Here is a 16,004-nt window from a genome sequence, read left to right as displayed (position 1 = left end):
TACTGTGGAATGGGACCAGGGGCGACGGCAGCACTTGGCCCTTGACCAGCCTGGTGGGTGGCGATGGCCTCACGCACGCCAGAGCAGCTGGGGCACTCTGCAGGACAGCAGGACGGCGCCGAGGCTGGAGCCGAACAGGGGTTCTGGGTTCCCGCAGCTTCCACTTGTCCATTTCCCCTGAGGTTACTGGGACTTCCCTCGGAGCCTTCAATACACTCCATTTCTTGCCTGGGCTAGCTTCCATAAACGGCACTGAGGCGGCCAATTTCCAAAGAATTAAAACCATAATAAAAAGCACTTAGGAAAGAGCTCCTATACACCAGTAAGAAAAAAAAGATAACTCAATTGGTTTTTTTTTTTTGTTTTTCTTTGAGACAGAGTCTCACTCTGTCGCTCAGGCTGGAGTACAGTGGCGCGATCTTGGCTCACTGTAACCTCCGTCTCCCGGGTTCAAGCGATTCTCCTGCCTCAGCCTCCCCAGGAACTAGGATTACAGGCGCTCAACACCATGCTCAGCTAATTTTTGTATTTTTAGTAGAGATGGGGTTTCACCATGTTGGCCGGGCTGGTCCTGAACTCCTGACCTGAGGTGATCCGCCTGCCTCAGCCTCCCAAAGTGCTGGAATTACAGGTGTGAGCCCCGGCAGCCAGCCCCCAGCCTCCGATTTTTAATGTTTATGGACAGTATGTGTACACACACCCTTTTTCCCCAAAGCACTGAAGCAATCTTTTCTTTCTTTCGATTCCCCAGACGGCTCCCTGGGAGTCTGGGCTCTCAGAGACGTCACAGAGAGCATCTGTTCCGCGGGGCAAGAGCCCTGTTAGAAGAAAGCATCAGTTATGTGAGCAGTGGCGCCAGTGCTGAGCCCTGGGGAGCCAATGCAACCTTCTACCCACCTCAGGGATGCCAGGCCCCGCTGACGCCACATACCCAAGACCACGCGAGAGGACCCAAGTCCCCAGCGAGCTGGATGAAAGAACTAAGAAAATGGTGTTTCTTCTAACGGCCTCAGGTCTTGATTTCAGTCACTCCTCAAACCTCTCGCTTCTTCGCCCAGGTCTATGGAAAGGCAAATGACCGAACACTCGCTCAGGATCCAGGGACCCCCCAACACTGCTCCAGGTCAGCGTTTCCGCAAACAAGCAGAGGGACACAGGCCCCTCCTCTTCCAGCCCCCTCCTAGGGCGCAGCAAGGGGCTGAGCTCTGGGCAATTCTACAGCTGTTCAGTGAGCACAAGTCAGACACTGCAGGGATGGTGCAGACGATACCACGCCGTCCTCCACTGGACAAGATGACCCCAAAGCGCAAAGCTAGAGAGCCTCACAGGACACAGTGGAAGGGTGCGGGGAAAGCCAGGCAATGTCGGACCCAGGCGGCACTGGGTCTGGGAGGTGGGCAGGCAGGAGTGGTCACCGCTCCAGGGTCACCCAGGAAATACAGAACATTTTCCAGAAAACTTCCGGGCATCATGAAAAACAAAAGCTGGACTGGGTGAGGGCCAGGGCCTGTCCCTCCCTGCTGGCTCACATGGACTGGCAGCCAGACTTGAAAGGGGCCCAGGGCATCAGAGGTGACCCCCAGGGCTCAGCCAGGGAAACCTGGGGCCCCAGTGAGCAAAACACTGGCCAAGGCCACTGAGGAAGTTACTGGCAGAGCTGGGGCTACCATCAGCCCAGGACTCTGAAGCTAGTGCTCCTCCCACCACACGCCTACAGGGTTGCCCCCAATGGCAGCTGCAATTTTCACAGCCTGTTAGGATTGCTTTTACCTTCCAATGCATCCTACTATGAAGCTCAATCCCTTTTTTAAAAAATTGTTATCACGAGGTCAGGAGATTGAGACTATCCTGGCTAACACAGTGAAACCCCATCTCTACTAATAATACAAAAAAAATTAGCCGCGCCTGGTGGCGGGCGCCTGTAGTCCCAGCTACTCGGGAAGCTGAGGCAGGAGAATGTCGAGAACCCGGGAGGCAGAGCTTGCAGTGAGGCGAGATAGCACCACTGCAGTCCAGCCTGGGCGAAAGAGTGAGACTCCATCTCAAAAAAAAAAAAAAAAATTTTATTGATATATATATTTTTTGAGACAGAGTTTTGCTCTAGTTGCCCAGGCTGGAGTGCAATGGCACGATCTCGGCTCACTGCAAAATCCGCCTCCTGGGTTCAAGTGATTCTCCTGCCTCAGCCTCCCGAGCAGCTGGGATTACAGGCACGCACCACCACGCCCAGCTCATTTTGTATTTTTAGTAGAGATGGGGTTTCTCCATGTTGGTCAGTCTGGTCTCGAACTTCTGACCTCAGGTGATCCACTCGCCTCGGCCTCCCAAAGTGCTGAGATTACAGGTATGAGCCACCGCACCCAGCCAATTTTTATTAACTTTTTAATAAATAGAGCCTGGGCACTGTTGCCCAGGCTGGAATGCAGTGGCGTGATCTCAGCTCACTGCAAGCTCTGCTTCCTGGTTTAAAGCAGTTCTCCTGCCTCAGCCTCCTGAGTAGAGCTGGGATTATGGGCACCCACCACCATGTCCAGCTAATTTTTTGTATTTTTAGTAGAGGTGGGGTTTTACCATGCTGACCAGACTGCTCTCAAACTCCTGACCTCAAATGGTCCACCCGCCTCAGCCTCCCAAAGTACTAGGATTACAGGGGTGAGCCACCGCACCTGGCCAAATTTTATTAACTTATTCTTTGGAGACAGAGTCTCACTCTGCTGCCCAGGCTGGAGTGCAGTGGGGCAATCATAACTCACTGCAGCCTCGACCTCCTGAGCTCAAGCAATCGTCCCACCTCAGCCCACCAAGTAGCTAGGACTAAAGGTGGACGGCACCACACCCAGATAATTTTTGTATTTTTTGTAGAGACAAGGTTTTGCCGTGTTGCCCAGGGTGGTCTCAAATTTCTGAGCTCAAGTCATCTGCCTGTTCTGGCCTCCCAAAGTGCTGGGATTACAAATGTAAGCCACCGCGCCTGGCCATGAGTGACTGCTTCATGGGCACTGGGTTTCTTTTTGGTGTGATGAAGATGTTCTGGAATTGATGGCTGCACAACACGAATATACTAAAAACCACTGGGCCGGGCACGGTGGCTCACGCCTGTAATCCCTGCACTTTGGGAGGCCGAGACAGGCGGATCACGAGGTCAGGAGATCGAGACTTTCCTGGCTAACACGGTGAAACCACATCTCCACTAAAAATACAAAAAAATTAGCTGGACGTAGTGGCGGGCGCCTGTAGTCCCAGCTACTCGGGAGGCTGAGGCAGGAGAATGGCATGAACCTGGGAGGCAGAGCTTGCAGAGAGCCGAGATCGCGCCACTGCACTCCAGCCTGGGCAACAGAGCGAGACTCCGTCTCAAAAACAAACAAACAAAAAAAACCACTGGACTGGATATTTTCAGTGTGACTTGTATGCTGTGAATTAGATCTCAACAAAACTGTTATTAAGAATAGCCGGGCGCAGTGACTCATGCCTGTAAGCCCACAGCTCTTTGGGATGCTGAGGCAGGCGGATCACAAGGTCAAGAGATCAAGACCATCCCTGCCAACATGGTGAAACCCCATCTCTACTAAAAATACAAAAATTAGCTGGGCGTGGTGGCATGTACCTGTAGTCCCAGCAACTCGGGAGGCTGAGGCAAGAGAGAATCGCTTGAACCTGGGAGGCAGAGGTTGGAGTGAGCCAAGATTGTGCCATTGCCCTCCAGCCTGGGTGCCAAGAGCAAGACTCCATCTCAAAAAAAAAAAAAATATATATATATATATATATATACACACACACATATATAGAGAGAGAGACTGAGAGAAAGAGAAGGAAATTTTTTACCACTACTAGATTGGGAAGGCAATATCTCACTAATAGATTGGCAAGTATCACTTGCCTTAAATAGGTAAAGTCATCTGAAAAAAAAACAACTGAGAAGCTAAATATCAAAATTAATGTAGAGATATACCATGTTCATGGATTCCCAGAGTCAGCATTGTAAAGACAGCAATTCTCACCACATAGATCTATATATTCAATGTAATACTTATCAAAATTGCAGGCTGTTTTTGTAGAAATAATTGACAGGCTAATTATAAAATGTATATGGAAATGCAAAGAACTTAGCATAACCAAAACAGTTTTGAAAGAGAACAAAGTTGGAGAACTTATGCCACCTGATTTCACAACTTACTATCAAACTACAGTAAACAAGCCAGTGTGTTGCTGGTCTAAGAACAGACCAGGATTTCTCAGCCCAAGCACTATGGATATTCTGGGCCCATTTATTCTTTATTGTGGGGGACTGTCCTGTGGCCTCTACCCAATAGATGCCCCCAGCTGTGACAATCACAAATGTCTCCAGACATAGCCAAATGTCCCTTGAGGGGGCAAAATTGCCCCAGTTGAGAACTTCTGGGACACACATAAATCAATGGAACAGAATGGAGAGTCTCAAAATAAACCCTCACATTCATGGTTAACTGGGGGGGTTCTTGTTGCTATTGTTTTGGTTTTTAAGAGACATGGTCTTGCTTTGTTATCCAGCCACAATGCCTGGCTTAGGTCAACTAATTTTTGACAAAGGTGCAAAGGCAATTTGATGGGGAAGATGATAGTCTCTACAACAAATGATACTAAAATAATTGAATTCCATCCACAAAAAAGGGGGGTTTACATCTTTATCTCAAGCCATAAGTGAAACAAATTAATTTGGTCAGGTACAGCGGCTCACACCTGTAATTCCAGCACTCTGGAAGGCCAAGGTGGGCAGACTGCTTGAGTCCAGGAGTTTGAGGCCAGCCTGGACAACATGGTGAAACCCTGTCTCTACAAAAAAAATACAAAAACTTTGCTGGGCATAGTGGTACACACATATAGCTGGGAAAACCCAGCTACTTGGGAGGCTGAGGTAGGAGAATCACCTGAGCCAGGAAGTCAAGGCTAGAGTGAGCTGACATGCCACTATACTCCAGCCTGAATGACAGAGTAAGATCCTATCTCAAAATTAAAAAAAAAAAAAGAATTAACTCTAAATGGATCAAAGACCTAAATGTAAGAGCTAAAACTATAAAACTTCTAGAAAAGGCCAGGCACAGCGGCTCACACCTGTAATCCCAGCAATCTGTGAGGCCAAGGCAGGCAGATCACAAGGTCAGTTTGAGACCAGCCTGGCCAATACGGTGAAAACCCCGTCTCTACTAAAAAAATCCAAAAATTAGCCGGGCGTGGTGGCTCGCACCTGTAATCTCAGCTACTCAGTAGGCTGAGGTAGAAGAATCCCTGCAACCCGGGCAGAGGCTGCAGTGAGCTAAGATCACGCCACTACAATCCAGCCTGGGTGACAGAGGGAGACTCTGTCTCAAAAAAAAATCAACAACAACAACAACAACAACAAAAATGCTAGAAAAAAACAGGAGAAAATCTTTGTGACCTTGACCTAGGCAAAGATTTCTTTTTCTTTCTAGTTTTTTTTTTTTTTTTTTTTTTTTAGATGGAGTCTCACTCTGTCGCTCAGGCTGGAGTGCCACTGGAGTGCAGTGGCACAATCTCGGCTCACTGCAACCTCTGCCCCACCAGGTTCCAGTGATTCTTTTGCCTCGGCCTCCCAATTAGCTGGGACTACAGGCACATACCGCCACACCCGACTAATTTTTTGTGTTTTAGGAGACATGGAGTTTCACCATGTTGCCCAGGCTGGTCTCAAACTCCTGAGCTCAGGCAATCCACCCACCTCAGTCTCCCAAAATGCTAGGATTACAGACGCGAGCCACTGCACCTGGGCTTTTTTTTTTTTTTTTTTTTGAGATGGTGTCTCACTCTGTTTGCCCAGGCTGGAGTGCAGTGGCGCGATCTTGGCTCACTGCAACCCAACTCCACCTCCCAGGTTCAAGCAATTCTTCTGCCTCAGCCTCCTGAGTAGCTAGGATTACAGGCGCGCGCCATGACATCCAGCTCATTTTTGTATTTTTAGTAGAGACGAGGTTTCACCTTGTTGGCCAGGCTGGTCTCAAACTCCTGACCTCAGGTGATCCGCCCACCTCAGCCTCCCAAAATGCTGGGATGACAGGCATGAACCACCACACCCAGCCGCCTGTATGATTTTTTTTTTTGAGACGGTGTCTCGCTCTTTCACCAGGCTGGAGTGCAGCGGCGCGATCTCAGCTCACTGCAACCTCCGCCTCCCGGGTTCAAACAATTCTCCTGCCTCAGCCTCCTGAGTAGCTGGGACTACAGGTGTGCACCACCACGCCCAACTAATTTCTGTATTTTTAGTAGAGATGGGGTTTCACCATGTTGGCCAGGATGGTCTCAATCTCTTTACCTCATGATCCGCCCACCTTGGCCTCCCAAAGTGCTGGGATTACAGGCATGAGCCACCGCACCTGGCCCCAAGATTTCTTAAACATAACTCCAAAAGCAGTATTCACTTAAAAAGCAATAAATGAGACTTCGTCAAAATTCAAAACTTTTGCTCTTCAAAAGAAACACCATTAAGAAAATTAAAAGACAAGCCAGACTGGGAGAAAATATTTGCAAATCACATGGCTGACAGGAGAATCCTATCCAGAATACATAAAGAACTCTTTGTTACAACTCCGTAAGATAAACAATCCAGTTTTTGAAAATTGGATAAAAGACTCAAATAGACAATTTTCACACACACACACACACACACACACACACACACACAAATATACGAACAGAAAGCAGGCCAGGCGCAGTGGCTCACCCCTGTAATCCCAGCACTTTGGAAGCTAAGGTGGGCGGATCACCTGAGGTCAGGAGTTCGAGACCAGCCTTGCCAACATGGTGAAACCCCGTGTCTACTAAAAATACAAAAATCAACCTGGCATGCTGGCCAGTGCCTATAATCCCAGCTACTTGGGAGGCTGAGGCAGGAGAATCACTTGAAACCAGGAGGCAGATGTTGCAGTGAGCCAAGATCGCACCACTGCACTCCACAGCAACAGAGCGAGACTCTGTCTCAAAAAAAACAGAAAAGGCTGGGCATGGTGGCTCACACCTGTAATCCCAGCACTTTGGGAGGCCAAGGCAGGCAGATCACCTGAGGTCAGGAGTTCGAGACCAGACTGGCCAATATGGTGAAACCTCATCTGTACTAAAAATTTAAAAATTAGCCGGGCGTGGTGGTACGCACCTATAATCCCAGCTACTCAGGAGGCTGAAACAGGAGAATCACTTGAACCCGGGAGGCGGAGGTTGCATTGAGCCGAGATCATGCCACTGCACTGCAGCCTGGGCGACAGAGCAACACTCCATCTCAAAGAAAAAAGAAAGCTGATCACTGATGGGCTGAGGGTGGGGGTTGGGGTAGGGACTCTGTAAACAGATGGAAGGAAATTTTACAGGGGAAATGTCTGTAATTGTGGTGACGTCTGCACAATTCTCTTTTTTGTTGTTGTTGCCTCAATGTCCCCTCCTTTTTTTTTTTTTTTGAGACGGAGTCTCGCTCTATCGCCCAGGCTGGAGTGATCTCGGCTCACTTCAAGCTTCGCGTCCCGGGTTCACGCCATTCTCCTGCCTCAGCCTCCCGAGTGGCTGGGACTACAGGCGCCTGCCACCACGCCCGGCTAATTTTTTGTATTTTTAGTAGAGGCAGGGTTTCACCATGTTAGCCAGGATGGTCTCGATCTCCTGACCTCATGATCTGCCCGCCTCAGTCTCCCAAAGTGCTGGGATTACAGGCGTGAGCCACCGCGCCTGGCCACAATTCTTTTTTTTTTTTTTTTTTTTTTGAGACGGAGTCTCACTCTGACACCTAGGCTGGAGTGCAGTGGCGCAGTCTCGGCTCACTGCAACTTCCGCCTCCCGGGTTCACACCATTCTCCTGCCTCAGCCTCCTGAGTAGCTGGGACTACAGGTGCCCACCACCACACCCGGCTAATTTTTTGTATTTTTGGTAGAGATGGGGCTTCACGGTGTTAGCCAGGATGGTCTTGCTCTCCTGACCTTGTGATCCGCCCGCCTCAGCCTCCCAAAGTGCTGGGATTACAGGCGTGAACCACCGCACCCAGTCTTTTTTTTTGAGACGGAGTGTCGCTCTGTCACCCAGGCTGGAGTGCAGTGGCGCAATCTCAGCTCACTGCAGCCTCCGCCTCTCAGCTTCAAGCAATTCGTCCTGCCTCAGCCTCCCGGTAGCTGGGACTACAGACGCCTGCCATCACACCCGGCTAAATTTTTTTGTATTGTTAGTAGAGATGGGGTTTCACTGTGTTAGCCAGGATGGTCTCAATCTCCTGACCTTGTGATCTGCCCGCCGTGGCCTCCCAAAGTGATGGGATTACAGGCGTGAGCCACCGCGCCTGGCCAGACGACTGCACAATTCTATAATTAAACTAAAAATCATCAAATCATGTTTACAATGGATGAGTTGTGTGGTACATGAACTACATCTCAATAAAGCTATGAAGAGTAAAATAGATATAGTGAAAACAAAGCAAATATTAAATTCAAGCTGAGCACTGCTGCAGAACATGCTGAAAGTTCCATTAAGAAAACTGGACAGTGTTAGGTGTTACAAATGCATATATTACCACTCAGTGACTCTTTCTCCTTGACATAATGAACAAAACTGACAGAGATGTGAAAAGAAAGTTTTCTCATTGGGTGACTGAATGGTCCATGGAGGCAACCCCTAAAATCATCTCAAACGTCTCCACGGTCCCCAGTCTGCCCTTGGGGAAACACACCAAAATGCTGCTGAGGCCAGGCCTGCCTCCCACCCTCCACCTTACGGAGTTCTCGTTAAGGAGAGAGGAGAGGAGGGGAGTCTAGGAAACCCGTGGGGCACAAAGGCAAGGACCGGAAGAGATGAACAAAGAGAACAACAAGTGTCTGCAAGGTCCCAGGGAAGGATGGAGAAGAGAAAGGGAAAAAGCATAGCTGCAGAGGACCTGTGGACTGGACGGGCCCAGAACACTGCTGGCACTGGCAACATGACCCAGGCAGCTGATGGGTTTCACCTGAGTGCCAACACCAACCAATAGTGGCTGACTCGAGTGTTCTGTGATGGGTGCTCAGTGGGAGGGAGGGCCAAGAGTGATTAGCAATGACATTTCAGCCACAGTGGGATCCCAAAGTGGGCTGTAAATGCCATATATGTTATTTTGTCCAGCCCAAGTGAAGAACGGACATCAAGTGAGCTCAGGTCCCAGGAGACAGGAAGTGCCACTCAACTTTTTGATATCTGTGTCATGCCACTGCTTACTATGATTACGGTCATTAGCCAGTCACTTATCTTCCTTTATGAGCAATTGTAGCAGCTACCATTTGGGGACTTCTGAGCCAGGTGTGGTTCTCAGGGCTGTATAAGCATCACCCCGTTTTACAGATCAGGAAACTGGGATCCAGGGGGTTAAGCAACCTCGACCAAGGTCACTCAGCCAGAGACAGGCTAGAAGAACATCAGAGATGAAAGAGGACAACAGCAAACTGCTCCATCTGATGCGGGGCCGTCAGCCCTCGGAACCTCCAGGGAAACCCCAGGGCCGAACCACCCAAAGGCCAGGCTGCCCCGCTGCTGGGCCTGGGATACAGCTGTGCTCTCCCCAGCAGGCAGGCAACAGTGCGTTCTGCCTAGCTCTGAGTCCATCCCCTTCAGAGTGCCCCCAAACTGTGCTGGTTCTCCTCACTTCATCCCAGTCGCCCCAGGCCCTCACCTAGTCACACCTTACAAAACCTGGGCAGAGCAGTTTTTCAAACCTGAGTGGACGTAAAACCTACGTGGGGAATGGGTTAGAAATGCAGGCTCCCAGGCCCCAGGGGGTCCCAGGCAGGCCCTGGCATGTCTAGCAGTCCTCCCCCTCTTGTGGACCTGGCCCACACTCAGAGAAATCTGGCCTGTGGGTGTCCAGAGACACCCAGGAGACTGAGACATCAGATCAGATGAGACGCCAGGATCTGAGGACCCAATCTTAGATGTGCCCACGATGCCCAAGTTCTCTCTCCTCTTCCTTCTCTCCTTTCCACCACAAATGACCCCACAAGGAGATGGAGGGTAAGACTTGGAGCTAGATGCTCTCAGTCAACCCATGCTCATCAATAGAGGCAGAAAGAGAGCGGGGAACAAAGCAACGTGGGAGCCCCACACCCGGTCCTGGTCCCAACTATGCTTCCATCCAGCTGAGATCTTGGCAGTCACCTCCTCCTTGGCGGCTTACGTCCCTTAGCCATAACACAGAGACCGGAGTATCGGGTGGGTCCTCTCAGCAAGGACCCGGGCCCCTCCCGATCAATTATAATCATCTCCTTGGGCCCAGCCCCACTCCTCCAACCCACACACCAAGGGCCTCCGTCTTGACGGGAGGGAAAGTGCCCAAACCACTGGCTCAGCCTTCACACCAAGCCACTAAAGAAAGCGAAAGCCGGCCCCCGCGGTGAGGTCAATCTGATGACAATGAGAGCTTTCTAGGCAGGAGCGATGCGCCGGGACCCGAGCTCAGCACCCCGCCCCGCCCTCGGGGTTTACCCCAGGAGCTCCCCCGTGTTACCAGGACGGAGCTGAGGTGCCCGGGGCGAAGGGACTGCCCCAAGGTCACCCAAGCCGGGCAGTAGCAGCGCAAAGTACGGCTCGGGCAGGCTCCTCCGGGGCCCCCAGCCACGCCTAGCGGTCGGGGCCGCGGGGCCGCGGGGCCGCGCGAAGGCTCGGGGTAGCAACGAGGACCGGAGGGGGCCGAGCAGGGCGCCCCGCCCCGAGTCCCCGCCCCCGCGCCCGCCGGGCCCGCGTTCCAGCGCGTGCCTAGCAGTCCGCGCCTGGGGCCGGGCGCTCACCGGACTTCGGAGGGTAGCGATAGGCCGAGTTCGCCTGGATGTCGATGTCCTCCACCCCCGCGATGCGGCGGCTGAGAATGGAGCCCATGGTGCGCGGCGCTGCCGGGCAGGGGCCAGGACCGGAACGGGAGCGGCGACAGCTGCGGGGTCCTCACGCGGACATGGCCCGGACCAGGCCGCACGGACGCTCGTCCACGGCCGCGGAGGCGCCTCGAACCCCCACCCCCGGTTCGGCCCGGGGCCCGACGCCACGGCGGCCCTCCGCCTCCCGGGCCCGGGGCACGTCGGGAAATGGAGTCCTCTCGCTGCCGAAGGCGCCGGGAAGCAGCGCGGGAAGCCCGTCTGGGAACTATCTTTCCCAGGATGCTCCGTTCCCAGGCTCTCTGACGTGTTGACAAGCACTCCGGGACAAACCAAATGGACCTAAATTCAGAGGGAAGGAACCAACCAACCACGCCGCAAATAGTCCTTCCCTCTGCGTTCCAAGCGCTGCACTAACATATTAACTCTTTGGTCATTTCCTCATCTGTTCGCTTACAGACTCTCCTGGGGCCCCAGCGCCTTCCACTTACCCCCCCTGAAATAGCTCCCTGAGTCGCTGTGGTTCTCCCCACTCCCCTGAGTTTGTCTCCCGCCCCGACCGGCAGAGGGTGTAGCTGCACCTGCCTCCCGGAGCCCACTTGCAGGGTGTGCACGGAAGAAGCGAAGCACCTGCTTTGGCCTTGGCCAGAATTTGAGGACTACCATTTGGGGACTTCTGAACCAGGTGTGGTTCTGAGGGCTGTAGAGGCATCAGCCCGTTTTACAGATGAGGAAGCTGGGATCCAGGGGGTTAAGCAACCTCCGGCCCCCTGACAAGGCTGAGGCCGGGTGCAGTGGCTCACCTGTAATCCCGATACTTTGGCCCCACGTCCGGAACAATTAGTTTAAAGACATAATTTCACAGCCTCCACGGAAGGCAGTAGACTCTCCCACATTTTACACACAGGGAAACTGAGGCACAGGGGAGAGAGAGCCGCATGAAATGGCGCGGCGGGCAAGATTGGAAGAATCGCTTTCAGAATGAAAACCTCGCAGTGTGCAAGGTGTTCCCTGGCTTTTGACTCACACACAGCTCTGCAAATAGATCGCTTTTTACCTACTTTTCAGTTTAGGAACTGGAATTCTGAGCAGAGTGATTTCCCAAGTCAAGCCTGCTGTACCAAGAATGCAGCTAGGCAGGGCAGGGCAGACTGAGTCTCCGACGGTCAATTCACAACAGTCCATATGGAAATGCTTCTTATACCCTTCCAGAGACCACAGTCCAGGATCCAGTCTTCCTTTTTTTCAATTGTTCTGTCTCGCAGTCTGGAGAGAAGTGGCACAATTTTAGCTCACTACAGCCTTTGCCTCCCGTGTTCAAGCGATTCTCGTGCCTCAGCCTCCCCAGTAGCTGGGATTACAGGCTTGCACCATCACACCCAGCCAATTTTTGCATTTTTAGTAGAGACAGGGTTTCACCGCTGTTAGCCAGGCTGGTGTTGAACTCCTGTCCTCAAGTGATCCGCCTGCCTTGGCCTCCCAAAGTGTTGGGATTACAGATGAGCCACTGCACCCGGCCTCAGCCTTCCTCTTGTCAGGGGAACTTGGGAAGCCAAATGAGTAGGGCAGCCAAGAGACTTGTGTGATTATGAGGCAGGTCCAGGTCTTGGAGGAGCCTGATTAAATCTCCCTGCCCCACAACCAAGATCCACACTTACTGAGTGTTATGTGCCAGGCATCATGCTGAGGGCTCTGCACATATTCTCTCATCTAATTCTTTGATGTTGGCGGGGCGCAGTGGCTCATACCTGTAATCCTAACACTTTGGGAGGCTGAGGCAGGCAGATAGCCTGCACCCAGGAGTTCCAGAACAGACTTGGCAACATGTCATGACCCTGTCTCTACCAAAAATGTAAAAATTAGCCAGGTGTGATGGCACGCCCCTGTAGTCACAGCTACTTTGGAGGTGGAGGCGGGAGCATAGCTTGAGCCTGGGAGGTCGAGGCTGCAGTGAGCCATGATCATGCCACTGCACTCCAGCCTGGGTGATAGATTGAGACCCTACCTCTAAAAAGGATAAAAATTTTTTAAAATAAAATATTAAAAAACAGGCCAGGCACTGTGGCTCACGCCTGTAATCCCAGCACTTTGGGAGGCCGAGGCAGGCATATCACTTGAGGTCAAGGGTTTAAGACCAGCCTGGCCAATATGGTGAAACCCTGTCTCTACCAAAAATACAAAAAATTATCTGAGCGTGGTGGTGCGCGCCTGTAATCCCAGCTACTGGGGAGGCTGAGGCAGGAGAATCGCTTGAACCTGGGAGGTGGAGGTTACAGTGAGCCAAGATTGTGCCACTGCACTCCAGTGTGAGTGACAGAGCGAGACTCTGTTTCCAAAAATAATAATAATTAAAAAACAATTATCTGGCCGGGCACAATGGTTCACGCCTGGAATCCCAGCACTTTGGGAGACCGAGGTGGGCGGATCACCCAAAGTCAGGAGTTCGAGACCAGCCTGGCCAACATGGCAAAACCCCCATCTCTACTAAAAACATAAAAATTAGCTGGGTGTGGTGGCACGTGCCTGTAATCCCAGCTACTTGGGAGGCTGAGGCAGGAGAATCGCTTGAACCTGGGAGGTGGAGGTTACAGCAAGCCAAGATTGCCCCACTGCACCCCAGTGTGGGTGACAGAGCGAGACTCTGTTTCCAAAAATAATAATAATTAAAAAACAATTATCTGGCCGGGCGCAATAGTTCACACCTGGAATCCCAGCACTTTGGGAGGCCGAGGTGGGCAGATCACTCAAGGTCAGGAGTTCGAGACCAGCCTGGCCAACATGGCAAAACCCCGTGTCTACTAAAAACATAAAAATTAGCTGGGTGTGGTGGCATGTGCCTGTAACCTCAGCTACTCGGGAGGCTGAGATGGGAGAATTGCTTGAACCTGGGAGGCGGAGGTTGCAGTGAGCTGAGATCGCGCCACTGCACTCCAACCTGGGCGACAGAGCGAGACTCTATCTCAAAAAAAAAAAATCTGATGTAGATTCTATTTCCATTACCAATTTACAAAACAGGAAAGTGAGGCTCAGAAAAATGAAGTACCCTAATGAGGTTGTACAGTAGGTGGGTGGCACAGCTGGAATTGAGTCAGGCCACTGCTCTTACCTGGGCACATCCCTGCCTCCACAGAGGCATGCTCCAGCGTGCCAGATTGCCAGGCTCTTGCCCCCAGATGAATGGGCCTGAAGACCCCCCACCCGTTGTGATCTCTCCTCATTTTATATTTCTCGCCATTGAATCACGTAGCTCATGTACATGTACGTGCATTTGTGTATCAACACTGCATTCAATCGACTGCCCTCCCCATTTGCGGGGAGGAAGGGAGAGTCCTGAGGATCAGCTGTTCCCACTGAAAAACAACACTAAGAGCACATCCTCCCTGTGGAGCCTGGGCCAGAGCACTCGTTTCCACCAGGTGGATGTTTCATTAACTCTTCTTCTCCGCAGAGCTTTGGACTCAAGGTGTCCTCAAAGCCCTTTCAGCTGTATTTTTCTGTGCTTACCCACACCCAACTGGAAGACAGGCCCTTCCCGATTTGGTCCAAGTTCCATTATCAACTTGGTCCAAGATCCATTATCAACATCTGAGTGGATTCATTTATTTTTATTTATTTTATTTATTTTATTTATTTTTTTTGAGATGGAGTTTCGCTCTGTCGCCCAGGCTGGAGTGCAATGGCGCAATCTCGGCTCACTGCAACCTCCCCCTCCCAGGTTCAAGCGATTCTCCTGCCTCAGCCTCCCTAGTAGCTGGGATTACAGGCATGTGCTACCACACCCGGCTAATTTTGTATTTTTAGTAGAGATGGGGTTTCTCCATGTTGGTCAGGCTGGTCTTGAACTCCTGACCTCAAGTGATCCCCCTGCCTCGGCCTCCCAAAGTGCTGGGATTACAGGCGTGAGCCACCGTGCCCGGCCTCGATTCATTTATTTATTTATGTTTGGAGACAGAGTCTCACTCTATCACCCAGGCTGGAGTGCAGTGGCATGATCATGTGGGACCTCGGCTCAGTTTAACTTCCGCCTCTCAGGTTCAAGCGGTTCTCCTTCCTCAGCCTCCCGAGTAGCTGGGATTACAGGCACCCACAACTAATTTTTGTATGTTCAGTAGAGATAGGGTTTCACCATGTTGGCCAGGCTGGTCTTTAACTCCTGACCTCAGGCAATCCCCCCACCTTGGCCTTCCAAAGTGCTGGGATTACAGGCGTGAGCCCTCGTGCCTGGCCAATTCACTGATTTATTCAACAAATATTTATCCTGCAGCTACTATGTGACAGGTGATGAACCAGGAAACAGGCATCAAATGGTAGGACAAGCTAGATGTGGAGGCTGCAGGCAGGTGAGGAAATAGACACTAGAAAGGTTAACAAGTATATAATTCCAAAATGTGGTGGGTGCTCTGCAGAAAACATTGAGATGCAATTGATACTATTGGCAGGGGAGTCAGGGAAGAGGTTTTTTTGAGGAGGTGACAGCTAAGCCAGCACTTGTTTTTTGTTGTTGTTGTTGTTGTTTGAGACGCAGTCTCACTCTGTTGCCCGAGCTGGAGTGCAGTGGCGCAATCTCAGCTCACTGCAACCTCCGCCCCCTGGGTTCAAGCGATTCTCCTGGCTCAGCCTCCCAAGTAGCTGGAACTACAGGCATGTGCCAGCACACTCAGCTAATTTTTGTATTTTTAGTAGAGATGGGGTTTCACCATGTTGGCCAGCTGGTCTTGAACTCCTGACCTCAGGTAATCCACTCGCCTCGGCCTCCCAAAGTGCTGGGATTATAGGCGTGAGCCACCGCGCCTGGTTGCTAAACCAGGACTTGAAATACAATTAATAGCCAGCCAGGCAAAGTGTGAGGGAGTAGACTGCTCCAGGTTCTAGGTAGGGGTGATGGCATATACAAAACCTCTGTAGTGGGAAAGAACTGAGTACGGCACAGGACTAGAATCAAGTAAGAGGGAGATGACAGAATCCGAGCTCAGGAGCAAGGCAAGGGCCAGATCTTGCCTCTCATTCAGCCAGCATTGGGCTCTCTGAAACGTAAAGACAGGGCCAGGTGTGGTGTCTCACGCCTGTAATCTCAACATTTTGGGAGGCCAAGGCAGGTGGATCGCTTGAGCCTAGGAGTTCGAGGCCAGCCTGGGCACCATGGCAAA

General features: G+C 51.5%; 1 protein-coding gene across 16 annotated transcripts in view; it reads right to left on the bottom strand.

Annotated features, from left to right (window-relative positions):
* MGRN1 (mahogunin ring finger 1) overlaps positions 1–12,057 on the bottom strand; it is a 65,368-nt gene extending 53,311 nt beyond the window's left edge. For 9 of the 16 annotated variants that reach the window (XM_054453138.2, XM_063654788.1, XM_054453141.2 and 6 more), the window contains exon 1: positions 10,777–11,046. In XM_054453138.2, the coding sequence (XP_054309113.1) occupies positions 10,777–10,864 (88 nt within the window). In that variant the 5' untranslated portion in view covers positions 10,865–11,046. Of the gene's footprint in view, positions 1–10,776; positions 11,048–11,918 lie in introns of those variants that run through there. The other 7 variants (XM_054453137.2, XM_063654787.1, XM_063654792.1 and 4 more) reach the window with 5 other exon arrangements.
* Between the last annotated feature and the right edge of the window lie 3,947 nt (positions 12,058–16,004).

Source organism: Pongo pygmaeus, chromosome 18, assembly GCF_028885625.2.
Source record: "Pongo pygmaeus isolate AG05252 chromosome 18, NHGRI_mPonPyg2-v2.0_pri, whole genome shotgun sequence".
In the NCBI taxonomy this organism is placed as follows: Eukaryota; Metazoa; Chordata; class Mammalia; order Primates; family Hominidae; genus Pongo; species Pongo pygmaeus.
Note: the sequence above shows the minus strand (reverse complement) of the source record. Positions and strands in the feature narration are given on the sequence as shown.